The sequence below is a fragment of the Epinephelus moara genome, chromosome 1, assembly GCF_006386435.1.
Source record: "Epinephelus moara isolate mb chromosome 1, YSFRI_EMoa_1.0, whole genome shotgun sequence".
In the NCBI taxonomy this organism is placed as follows: Eukaryota; Metazoa; Chordata; class Actinopteri; order Perciformes; family Serranidae; genus Epinephelus; species Epinephelus moara.
The window spans coordinates 37335544-37349270 of record NC_065506.1 but is presented as its reverse complement, the minus strand read 5'-3'; the positions used below and the strand labels follow the sequence as shown (position 1 = coordinate 37349270).

The window sequence follows — 13727 nt, the reverse complement described above, 5'->3', positions numbered from 1 at the left end:
TTTTATTTCATATGTCTCAATGAGAATCTAAAAATATCCTGTAGCACTTACGTTTTCTTCTGTCTCTACACAGTTGGCGTTAGGAATGTTCCCCTATCCACAGGTGAGTTATTATTAGTGTTTATTTGTTTCTATTTTAAGTGTTTTTATTTGTAATTGATCTCAACTTAAAAAAATCCAGATTTATTTTAGATCAGGTTTTATTAGATTTCTTTTATTATTTATTATTTAGATTAAAAAATATATATATTTTCACAAAAATTATGAGTTTTTTTTTATTCCAAATTTCAAACTTTGTCCATTTTTTATTTTATTTTTTTTAATTTATTTTTTTTATTATTATTATTTTGCACTAATCATGCTCAAAGGCCCTGAATGATATTAAGAAATCTGTTAACCCGCAAATTTTTTATTTTCTGTCATCCATATTACTTGTTAGATGAGATGTGCAGTATTGATACACAACCTTAAATGTATAAATCTACTGTTTGGGTTTGAGTTTTTTTTCCCCTCATTACACTAAGTTAAAAATCCTGCTCAAATGTAATTGCCGACCTCCGAAGTGACTTCCCAATCCCATCAAGTCTTAATTAGCCCTTTAAGATGGGTTTATCTCACTAATCCCTAGCAGAGCAATCTAAATCTGGTTACCTCAGGTTACCTCCTGGCTCCCTGCCTTCACGAAATGTGAAGGGAGCGATTTTATCTAATGAAGAGCTTGTTCTTAAAACTACAGTGTGATTGTGTGGAAAATGATGCTTGAAAACCTTAACTATATAATAGAGATGTTGTCATTTTTGATTTCTATTTTAACATACTGACTCTACAGCTTCTCACTGTTTCTTTAATTAACAAAGACAATAAGTCGTAAGTAAATAAGTGTGCGTACTGGCACATTTGTAGTTTTCCTGTAGGCTTAATGTATGCAACACTTGGACTCAGTCAGTCAAATGAAACTCTTGGTTGTGGTTGATTAAAGAAGCCGAGTGTGATGTAACCGCTGCCCGATCTGCACAGGGATTGTCTAATTGACTGCTTCCTTTCACTATGCTAACTATCTTTCCTGGGAACGAGGGAAACCAATTTACTAAACGTTGGAGTTGGGTGTCACATGAGACTTCTAAAATCTCAGCGTTAATGCATTAAAATTAGTTTTAGGCCAGAAGTGTTGTGGATATTTATCTCAGTTACCTCTGTTTGAAGATGTTTTCCTATTATTGTTATCTATTATGTGCTGAGAGGAACCCAAATGTGTTTTTCCAGGAATTAATTCAGCACCTAGTTGCGTACTTCCACAGTGAGCGTGCGTCTGTGAGACAGATTACAGTCGTGATGATTCACGTGTTTTCTGTGTTGATCATTAATTCTTGAGCCACGATGAAAAGCAAGTAGTGCGAGCCTTTGTGTCAGGGAGCAAAGGTGTGTTTATACAGCTCTTAAATTGTATAGTCATGTAAATGCCACACAATGATCATTCTGTGTGTCTACTTGTGTGGAGCGCGTGTACGACTGCTGCCCAGGGCGTGTCTGATTTTAGAGTGCTCTCCCTTCCTTCAATGCTCCCATTATCATGTTAATTGTTAGTGTATTTTGGCAAATGAGTGGTTGTTTAATCTACCCTCATTGATAGAAACGCAATAGACAAAATACTAGAAACACCTCTCAGTTTTATAGTTTAGGCTCTCCGCTGTCACGCAGCTTTCCTCATCTCAGTATTAATTTTCCCCTAACTCCATATGGTACTGCAGACAGTTCACCTGCAGGCTGTAGCAGAGCGGTGTGGCGAGAGCGCTCGGATCCAGCTCGTCAGGCGCAGCCAGCCAAAGTCCTCGGGCCTAAGCTGTCATTTTTGCAGACGCTGGCACAGCTGTCTGTGCAAAACCCCCTGCTACACTTCACAGAGAACATTTTAGTACAGACTGAGGGAGAAGTTGGAGAAGATAAAATGGAGAGAGGGGTTGGAAGAGAACCAACAGCATCTGAGTTTCCACTGTAGACCAGTGGAAGATACTGGAGTTGTTAAAGTTGAATTTGGCTTTGAGGCGTTCGTGATTTGCACTTTTGAAAAGCCAATTTTAGCATTGTTTTGGGTCTTTTTTTACCCTTCACATTCTGAGGAAGAGTGTGTGTGTTTGCCAGTTGCTTTCTTTCGGTGGTTAGTTGATGCATTATCCCTCATTCATTCTTTTGTGTATGCATGCACAGTGGAATCATCACCTCGTGTTTGTCATGATTAGAGATGGTCTCTTTAATTCCATTTCACCACATGTCGGGATTCATTTGCGTCCTTTGTCAGGAGTTAATGGAGTTTTTGCACGGCTCGCTCTGAAAGTCTTTGAAGACACCAGACCTGATGTGATGTGTATACAGCCGCCAGCACTATTGCTTCTGATTGATTTGTTTGCTCTGTGGTTGTTTTTGTTTCTCTTTATTTTGTCATATTTTCTCAAATTTGAATGAATTTTTGGATGAAAAACCATGTCAGTTATTGGTGTGTACGTTTCAGGAGCTTCCATTACACATCGCTGCATCCATCAAGCAACAGAGATGCTTTCCTTTTTGTGACTTTGTTTTTTTTTCCTCTCAAATGAGATGGAAGGGAAATGGTATCGTACTACTGTTTGTGTGTTGTAAACAATGTTTGCTGTCATTTGTCAGCTCCCTGTGCCATCTCCAAACTCTTTTATACTTGACTTGGTCACATGTTCTCCTTTAAGAAATTAGTTAAACATTATTTCAGTGTATTAGGCCAGCCCTGCCTCCTTGAAATTACATTTATATGCAACTAATTTGAAACAGCAAATAGGTTTTGAGGGAAACTAAATGTCAGTTCTTTTCCTTCAAAAAAGGCAATCTTGTATTACAGTATCCACTCATAATTATTACTTTTTCATTTACATTTAACAGAAATCACAGTCTTTACCTAACCTTAACGAAAGTGAATTTATTGCCTAAACCTTAGACAAGAGTCTGGAGGCAAACCTGAAGTTCTGGTGGCAAAATCCTGCACTTTGTACACCCACCATACTCCCTGACTAAGTCTTTATGAAGCCTGTGTGGTACATGTAGTGTTTACCTGAAAGAAACGTCTCTGAACATAATCGGGGCAGCGATTATGTTGCCACAATAACATAATTAAGAAAGCAGGTAATTTTAGGAGACAGGGCTAAGTAGGCGTCCCTTGTAGGCTTGAGATTACTTTATAAATTATGTGAATAAATATCGGCCTTTCCTTCCAAATCTTAGGTATGTAAAGCCACACAACATCTCTAATAATTTATTACCATGATAAATATTGTCACCCAAACATTTTTGAATCATGCACACTGTCTGTATAACCTTGTATAAGCTTCCCTGTGCAGCTGATGAATGATACATAAAATCTAAATTTACCACTCAGTGATTCTACGTTTGGCAGTGTTAAAGCTTTTGGCTAAGAATGAAATGTTTTCATCAGAGAAGCGCTGCATAGTCTCTCAGCAAAGATCTCAGGCTAACACAGTGACTTAATTGTTGCCGAGCTAACAGTAAAGAAGAGAACAGAGAAAAAGAACTTTCACCATTTGTCCTCCTCTCATAGTGATAGCTCCATGGTGCCAGAGTGGGACTGCCCTTGCCTATAATCAAAACGTGCGTCTCAACCTTTGTTCAAATCGAAGATTTGATCAAAAACCCTTTTGTAGGAGATTTGTGACCTTTGAAGAAATATCTTTGATCTTTGAGGAGAGAAACAGCCATCTGATCTTTTATTGAGTTGCTGTTGAAAGGAACAGAAATCATATGACATCCGAAAAGTGTGACTTCTTATTTTCACACTGAGCCCACTGTGATATTTTCAAATAACGAAAAAAGCTTGATGTGGATCATAAATCGTTACAAAGCCACTTGTAAAAGGGCTGTCCAAGTCAGAGGAACAAGAAGCTGATGTTTCATATAACTACAGGCGGTGTTTAGGGATACACTCTCACACACAGTCCTACAGGACCTTCTGCAACATCCTTGTTCATCTTAAATCAGCTATCAGAAGAAAATGTGAAGACATGTATTATTGGCAAGTCTTTTCTAAGTATAAAAATCATATTAACAAAGTTTACCCTTAGGATGAACATGCAGATAATATTATGTCTACCAGATAATCAGCCCGCAGTGATGAGAGACTGCTAAGAGGGAACGATAGGGAGGTATTTTTAAAGCTCTCTTTTTGATATGTGGTCAAGCTACCTAGTACAAGAAGAATAAGTGCTCAATTATGCTTGAATAAGTTAGTCTCCCACTATCCAATTTCAACCCCTGGAGCAGCACGCAATTTTGTCCTAGTAATTATTTCTGAACAAATTAGTTTTCCATAGTTGCCTTTAATGTGTCTGAATCAGGCAAAACTGGATATAGAGGCAGTTTAGGAGTCTCTTGGTATTTGCCGAGTGTGAAAACCTGTATTTAATTGAGTGAATCAATAAGTGCTCTAATGCACTGTCAAAAGACCCGGAGAAATGAGCAATTTATTTACCAAACATTCTCAGACATTTAGCTGAGCCTAGTTTTTAGGCATTATATCACTCTATATGATGAAGTTATAAATTTAGTTGTTTTTTTTTTTTTTAAGAAATTAAACAGGGTTTTTGTGATGAATTCAGCCCTGAGGGTTTTAAGTAGGAAATGCTCTCTACAGTTTCACTGCAGTGTCACTTCCATTTACATTTTAAGACATTACCTCAGAGGCTGTGTCTAGATCTTCCAAATTAAAAGTCTCTATTGTAGCTCATATTTTAAGGACTCAGTCCTTTAATATGTTTTGACTGTGACCATAGAAACACATTTAGTAAGTCAAGTAAGTATTGAATGTCTTAGATGTCGTTTTCTGTTATTTGGGGTTATTTTTTGACTGCGAATTCAAAGATGTTTTCTACTCAGATCAAATCACTCTTTCCTTTTTTGTGTTGTCCAAAAAATTCATAGGTTTACCCCAATAGAGTGGTGCAGGAATGAGTCCTGAAACGCAGCAATGAGTTTGCATTTTAGCACTCCCAGTTGCTTTGTCTTGAAGTCAATGGATATTGTTTTTAGTCAGATGCCCGAAATAACGTCTGTCGTTAACACAAGCTTTAGAGACTTTCACTCTTTGCTCTATGACATAAAATACGTCAGTAAATACTCCACTCGTGAATTTTAAAGCTTTTATGGGTCTTGAAAAAGACGGTTGCTAATAAGTGGCTAAATAAGACACGGAACATCATCACTACAAACACAGCTTTACAGCCTTGTTGTGGTGGCGACGTTAAGTTGTGCGACTGTAGTGTAGTTTGTTATAGCCATAGTTAGCTTTTTACTTTATTTACGCTTGAAGTGGTGTGAATTTGTCAAGATTACCTTGCTGAACAAAACGTGTAAGCATCATAAACTTTTGTTTGTTGTAGAGCTTATTTTTTGCAGTAATCCAAAATGTAGTGGAAAAATCCCATTGGCTTTTTGACAGGAGAACCAGGGCGATGCTAACTTCTGCGTTGTCCTACAAAAAGAATCCATCCTTGCAGTACTCTATTATCATCACATATGTAGGTAGCTTAAGATGTCCTGGCCTGTTTATTGTCATTGTTGCACCTGTGAAATTGACACCAATGAGCGTGCTCATTACAAAGCTTGCTCATGCTGTTTGTAACAGTTATTCTACATCCCAGCACATCTCGATAACCTGGAGGGTATGAATAAAGTACTACTCTGAAAATTAGCATTAGTGGATCTTTTACCCCCATTCTCCACAAATGAGAACAAGGCCATTAACATTTGTGTGTTTTCATTATGTAAATGGTGTTAACGCATACTCACAAATTGCCAACAGGAAAGCAATAATTTTCTCCTAGTGATCATAATGTGTCCAAGTGCATCGTCTTGATTATGACACGCTAATTACATATTGCCTCGTCCCCTCTTCTCTGTCTTGCCCTACAGATCCAGAAAAACCAAGGATCTTTAATGGTAAGTTTTATTGCATTAGAAAAGGAAGAAATAAAATAGAGGTCTCCCACACTATAGTCTGTTACTCTTGGTTGGTTCTCTCATTTGAGAAAAAAAAAAACACTCAAATTGCATTTTTGCAATGAAATATTAGATCATGCTTAAACTGCTGTATTACATTAGGTGCCATTATGGAATAATAAAAACATGCAGGAGCTGAAGGATTGTTTTGCCTGAGCTGGCTGCATTTGATTAATCTAAGTAGATACTTTTTTTTATCACACTATTGATTTTCCCTATTGCCTAGAAATTCTTTGTAGGCGTATGTTGTTGTTGTTGTTTTTTTCATCTCCCTGTGTCTCTCCTCTTCCAGCCTCTCCAGTTACTGCAATGCATCGTTGATGAGGTGAGTCGTCGTCTTATGTGCTTTTGCATCTAAAGTCAGTCCTAATGGCCCGGAAAGCTTATATTTTGTTTCCTAATGAAGCAAACCACTCAGGCGGCTTTGCTCCCCACTCACTCAACCCTTCACCCTATGCAACTGCCTCAGGCAATACACATATGCACACGCACATTACTGTAGAGGTTGGACCTGTCATGAGTGACACACACACACACACACACACACAGTGCAACACAGCTCTGAATTCTGCATGCTACAGAGCCAATACCAAAGCATTTGTTTAACCAGGACTGTTGTTATGACTGCACTGGATGTTCATGTTTCTACATTAAATGGCATAAACTCATACAAATACAAGAAACAAAGAGACTAATAATAAAATGTAAGCGCTGAAGACCACGGTGCTTAGCCATCGAATAAGTAGCATCTTTTTTTTCACAATGCACACACAGCATATAAACATACAATGTATAAAAGCGACAGTCAGACCACACAAAAACAAAAAATGGATTATGAAAAAGTAACAAAGATAAACAAATAAAACAGCAACACAAAAAGTTGACATAATTCCATAAGATGTCATTTTAATCAACCTATCTGTCCACTCTGAAAACAGATTCCCTTTTTTGTTTCTTTGTTTGTTTAAAATGTAACCACACGTCAAGCTTTGATTCAATCTCTTCCACTTCAACAATTCCATGCTTTGACTCGCTATTTTATTGTGTCCGTGTTCATGAATGTGTAAGCTCACCACGTTTCCATCAAAAGCAGCAGCCTTTTCCTCCTCTCTCTCTTTTTTTACTTCTTTGCTGACATACACTAATAGCAGAAATGCTACAACACCTCTGTAACCTAAACCAACCCCCTCAAACACCACCACCAGCCATATTGCACATTAAACATACAATGTCACTTGTCCTTAACTGCCTATAGATTTGGCCGTAATTAATAATTAAATGCTTTTGGTTGTAATGGATTGACCTGGCTGAACTGTTCATTAGTCAGCTAGACAGAGGCATCACTCAAAACTCTTTTTCCTTTGCCTTGTCCTGTTCCTCCCCTTGAGGCGAAAGAACATTTTTATGTTGTCCCTAGCGAGCCAGCACTGCCTTACTGTCCCAGCTAATGCAGTGCTTTGGAGGTGGAGACAAGAGGATAAGCGCTCTTTAGAAAGATGAAGTCGCTCAGAGAGAATTTAAAGGTTTAGGAACTATATACAGTTCAGTGTGCAGGAGAATACCCACAGAAATGCTCTATCATAGTGTCACTACTTTGTTGCTAGTTCAGGACATCATTAAAACGACAATGTTTTTCTTACAGCAGATTGTTTGATTTTAATTCTTCTCAATGTCAGCTCTGCATTCGACACAGTTGATCATTGTATTGGATCACCTAGAAACGTGGGTAGGCATCATGGACACTCCTCTAGGCTGGTTTAAAACTTATATATCAAACAGTTTATTCAGAAGTGTTTGGTGATGCCTCCTTTTCTGTGGCCTGTCTGACCTGTGGTGTTCCCCAAGTCTCCATCCCTGGCTCCCTGTTATTCTACTACCACTGGGACATGTTATACATTACAAGGTCTATCCCAGTTTTGCCAAAACATTTTGGTCCCCTGTCTACAAAAGTCAAACCTGAAGCCAGAACCCTGGGTGTAATATTTAACAATGACCCTTTTATTTGAAAAACAAGTCACAAAAGTCGTTCAGTCATATTTTATCAACTGAGGAGTATCTCAGAAATCAGGTCTTTTCTCTTGTAGCCCGTCAGACTTTGGTGTTCCCCAAGGTTCCATCCCTGGCCCCTTGTTGCTCTGCCACCACTGGGACATATCATACATAAACCCAAAATTCCGTACCATTGTTATGCAGATGAAATGCAAATTTATGGCCCATTTTAAACCATCAAAAAGACAATTTTCATGAGTCATTATCTTCATTATTGTCTGTCAAAAAGAAAGTGCCAAACATCCCCAAACATTTTTCAGCTAAATAAAAATAAATCTGAAAACATTCTCTCTGGTCCTCCAAAGTCCATCCAAGTTTTACGAAACATCTTGGCTCCCTGTATACAAATGTCAAACCTGCAGCCAGAAACTTGGGTGTAAAATTTGACAGTGACCTTTCATTTGAAAAACAAGATACAAAAGTCGCTCAGTCAGTTTTTATCATCTGAGGAGCATCTTAATTATCAGGTCCTTTCTCTCTCGGCCTGAACTTCAGAAGGTCATTTGTGCTTTTACACTTTCTCCATTAGATTGTTGTAATATGTTGTATTCAAGGTTAAATCAAAACATTATCTTATGCTCTAATTTAGTACAAAAGGCAGCTTTTTGGCTTTTTTTTTTTTTTTTTTTTTTAAGATTTCACTGATTACTTTTAAAGAACTTGGATCAGCTCCCATTGATATTACTGAATTGCTGCTCCCCTGTGAGCACAGCCTCATATCCTCAGGCAGGGCTCTGCTGGCTGTACATTAGTCCTGGCTCAAGACTATAGGTTTTGAAAAGTGCTGTATAAATAAAGTTTATTATTATTATTGTACAACTTGTAGAACTTGAGGCATTATGGACTAGCACTGATCCCATGGAGTAGTTAATTTAATGCTAAGGTATTTTTAATTGAGTCAGACACACCTGACTTCAACATCATGGCAGGTGTGATAAATTATACCTGACTCACTGACATTTAGTAAGTACTGCCCATTACGGTAGTACATACTGTAGTTGTGATCCAAATACTTTTTTTTTCTTTGATCGTGATGCTTTGATATTGTGTGTGACTTATCCACTGGGGATTTGAAAGTTGCTTTAATGGCTGAATGAGTAATAGGCTCCTGTGAGTGGATCATTAATATTATTGTAGCTAGAGGTATGTGTGTGATGGGGGGTGGAGTGTAACAGTCTGCCTCCCTTTTTTTCCCCTTTGTTTTTCTATCACACACAAACACACAGCAAAGCATGGCTGAGAAAGACTGAAATAAAGATTTGAGTCTCATGAGGCTCAAAATAAAGACCAAATAAATAAGTTGAAGAAAATTAGGCTTAGCAATTAGTAGGTAGACACATCAACAGATACAAAAAAGGATTGCTATTTTTACCTGAGTGAATCTCAAATATAAAGATGGCACATGCAGAGCAACACAAATTCTCAGGTAATTTTTATGTGGCAAGGAGACAGGCTTTGAAAATCATGACATCAACAAAGATGAAATGTAACAGAGAAGACAAAGAGTGGTAACAGTCAAGTCACAGCTTAACAGATAGATGGACACCTCGAGTGGTAATAGGACACTTCACCCCAATGCTTTCCCTCTTACCTGTAGTGCTCTTCATCAGTCTAGATTGTTTTGGTGTGAGTTGCCAGATGAAGATATCAGCATTAGAGATATCTGCCTTCTTTTGAATATAATGGAACTAGGTGGTACTCGCCTTTGGTGCTCAAAGCACCAAAAAATACATTTGAAAAACTCACCAGCAATGTCTCTTTCCAGAAATCATGACCCAGTTACTCAAGATAATCCTTTGTTGTGAGCAGTTTCATGTAGGAACTATTTTGTCTCTACTAAACAACACCTGCCAGCCATATCATCACGCAGAAGGAAGCTTGCATCTACTGCTAGCTCACCTAGCTCCACTGAGCTAGCTAACATTACAGCTCAGCCAAAGAGCCATTAACATTTGTCATGAGCACAAGCCTCTCGTCCATGAGTAGATGGACGCTTCCTTCTGTGTGGTGATATGGTTAGTCCCACATGAAACTACTCACAACAAGGTCTGTGGATTATCCTTATCTAGTTTCATTATATTCAAGGGAAGGTAGACATCTCTACGGGCGATATCTCCAACACTGGGCAACTCACACCAAAGTAATCTAGACTGATAAACGGCACTACAGGTAAGAAGAAAAATGATGTTATACATATAATATACTGAGGCCAAAAGAGTGGTACCTTATGTATGTTCAGAACGTATTTCAGTGTATTTACTATCCTCCATTTAGGTGCATTTACGTGCTTCTACACAATCAGTAATTATACAGTGCGTCTTTTAAAATGTTACGTGGTACTAGTGTATGGCAGAAAAACACGCTCACCTTAGTCAGCCTAGGTCTTAAACAAGAAGTTGTCTGTAGTTGTTCCCACCATCTGTCTGCTGTCCACCCTCATTAATGTACCTCTCTGCTCTGTTTGTTGAATAGCAAGTGGCTCCACTAATAAAGAACTCCCACTTTATTTTCAAGCCTGTAATTACTGATCTAATTTTGCCTAATAATTGCTTCATGGCAATGACATGTATATTTACTTGTACCCTTGTACCCTCGTAGTGTGTGTTCTGTCTCTTAGTGGAGCGCTTTGACAACCAGAGGAATAATTCACTCAGACTAGCCACTTTCATCAGCCTGCTTGTCTTTTGTGCCATCGCCTGCTGCCACATCAAAGCTGCAGCGGTGTTCCTCTCAGCTGGAGACATGAATACATGCATAAATGTGTGTGTTAGTGTTTGTGCCTGCAAAAAGGTGCATGTCCATGCAAATATGTGGGGAAAGTGCAGAGACAGATTTTGTATCAGATTTAGCCTACACAACACATAAATTAGTTGTGTAGTCGACACTTTGCACAAACTGTGGGTCCAATTGATCCTGTTTTTCTGCATGTGTGTGTTTGCGTATACACCATAGTACAGTGGTTGCAAATTATTTGGTTCTCTCCCTCTAAACGGAGTGTACACTCAGGCTTGTGGTGTGCAGTGCTCAAGGGCATTTGTTTGTGCATGCCTGTGTGTGTATGTGCATGCGCTATGATATATTGCTCATCCAAGCGGCGGCAGAACTGTGAAGTGCAGTAAGATTAGAGGGGAACCCATTCCTTTGTTAATTTAAATGGGTTCATGCATCATGCTTTGCGGGAGCCTGCCGATCAGAGCATTAAGGAATAGCGAACACTGCCCAGAGGTGTTTTTAATGGCGCAGCAGGGCTTCAGATGTAAAGAGGTTTAATTCCCTGCATTTCAATAAACGCCTGGTTGTGGACCCAGGCTTTATGATTTTTGTGCATATCTGAGTACTTTTTGTATTTTTGTTCATATCTTTGTTTGTGACATTGGATGTCACTGCTGTGCATATTTTAAATCTTACAGAATTATACCTACTATATACCCACTGGTCATTTTGGTTTCGACAAAGTCTGATATTACCTCTATTTTCTGAGATAAACATTCATATATGGATATCTTACATTTCAACAATCAGTGTCACGTATAGGGAAATTTTAGTGATGCAGCGTTGTTGGTGTTTTACTTAAAGCCAGTTTTTGCGTATGTAAGGAATGAGCCTGTGTATTTTGACATTTGCATATTTTAGTGCTACAGTTTGTGTTAAAACAACAGAAAACACTAATACAGATTGCACCACCTTTTGTCATATTACTCTCTTAGTTCCACCATTTTATTGTTTTAAATAAATGTGTAACTAAAACCCTGTCTATCTTATTACTGACTGTGTTTAAATATACTAAATATTGTGGTTTTTGCCCTTATTCCAAAAAGACAATATTACAATAATATTATTTACATGGCTGATGAAAATGAATATTTTACTAATGTTCCCATATACTAATGTTCCCGTTGGGCGGCACAGTGCTGCAGTGGTTAGGGTTGTTGCCTTACAGCGAGAGGGTTCCTAGGTTGAATCCAGGGTGTGTGTTCAGCGTGGGTTTTCTCCAGGGTCTCCAGCTTCCTCCCACAGTCCAAAGACATGCAGGTTAGGTAAATTGGTGACTTAAAAGTTGCCCATAGGTGTGAATGTGAGCGTGAATGGTTGTCTGTCTTTCATTGCAATAGTCTTTCATTGTGATAGTCTGGCGACCTGTCCAGGGTGTACCCCGCCTCTCACCCAATGTCGGCTGGGATAGGCTCCAGCCCCCCTGCTACCCCTAACAGGATAAGCAGTTATAGTAAATGAAAAAAAAAAAATTCATTTCCATGCGGCAGTGCATACAGCAATTAACCTGCGTAACATGTTGTATTTTACATCAAAATATGGAAAAGTGAAAGGGCTGGAGCCATTTGCACCATTTTGCTTCATTGCATCAAAATACAATTTTTTCAGTTTTCCTCTGGTGGTCAGTGTTGCCCAGCTGTTCTACATGACACGGTTCATAGTCCCTCTATTGACAACACGTCACAAGTCACACACATGCACACACACACCTTACTATTGTTCATTTTGGCCGCAAGATTTATTCTTAACCCTGAGATGAAATGTCTGTGTGAGTTTTAGTCACATTTGGTCTACTCCATCCTCATATTTTGAGAGAACCGTGGACATCTTCGTAATTTAAAAAGTTTTGATTCTAGCTGTAAGAGCAATAATGTTTGGTTAGTCTTGTAAGATTTTCCTTTTAAATGCTTCTTATATTTAAAAAACAAAATGATAGGGAAAAAAACATATTACTAATCATGAAGAGGCCAGTGGAGCCATGAAACAGTGACAGTATTTTTTTGGAAAACAAAGAAGAAAACTTTCTCTTTCATCACCTAAAATACTGGTAAAAAAAGCAATCCACCGAGGCTGCAGTGAGCTGGTACATCTTATGACTCCTTCCCAGCTTAATACAACAAAATCCAAAATAAAAACCCTCGGGAACAAAGTGAAAACCTGCATTAATGGAGAAAACAGCACTCTTTCCCAGAAGGACATTGTTGCTTTGACACAGTGAAACAGACTGCACAAAGCGTTCTCACACACCATCCCTCAGAGTGATAGAGTGAAAAACCACAATGTCAAAAAAAGAAATCAGGAAATGTCTCATACATGAATCCCCACTATTCACAAATTCATCTGAATTAAACATCTTTAATTACCTGTATCCATGTGCACCCTCAGGTATCTCTTGAGACTGGTAGAATTTACAGCTTTTCCTCAAACTGTGACACACTTTTTTATCTTTGCAGATTTATACTGTAAGAAAAATAGATCCAAACATCCAGCTTTTTTTAATCAAGCCTGCTGTTGCCATCGTTTTACCAGCTATCCTCTCACGTATCAGCATTATTTTTGCAAAAAAGTCAGTCAGGTTTTGTCAGTTGTCATCAAGCTGGCACATCATTTAAGTCTCAGGCCTCTAGTTTCGCAGACCGGGCGAGGCGGAGGCGCAGTGCACCTGCGCCTCTTTCCCACCTCCGTCCCTCCTACCTGCGCAAATCGGAAAGAGGGAGGAGAGAAGGCGTGGAGTGGGTTTTACATAGCCGATTCACATCACACCAATCACATGAGCCCCTCTCCTCGCCCTTAAATGCGCCGCGCGAAGGCGTAATGAGAGTTTACTCAATTCGCCATGGCAGAAGAGAGCAGCAGCGTCAGACGGCCAAACT

General features: G+C 38.8%; 1 protein-coding gene across 1 annotated transcript in view; it reads left to right on the top strand.

The window, feature by feature from the left end:
* The window catches only part of map2k5 (mitogen-activated protein kinase kinase 5), an 86250-nt gene that overhangs the window by 36840 nt on the left and 35683 nt on the right, over positions 1 to 13727 (top strand). The window contains exons 17-19 of the mRNA XM_050053267.1: positions 74 to 103; positions 5947 to 5973; positions 6326 to 6358. Of these exons, the coding sequence (XP_049909224.1) occupies positions 74 to 103; positions 5947 to 5973; positions 6326 to 6358 (90 nt within the window). The remainder of the gene's footprint in view (positions 1 to 73; positions 104 to 5946; positions 5974 to 6325; positions 6359 to 13727) is intronic.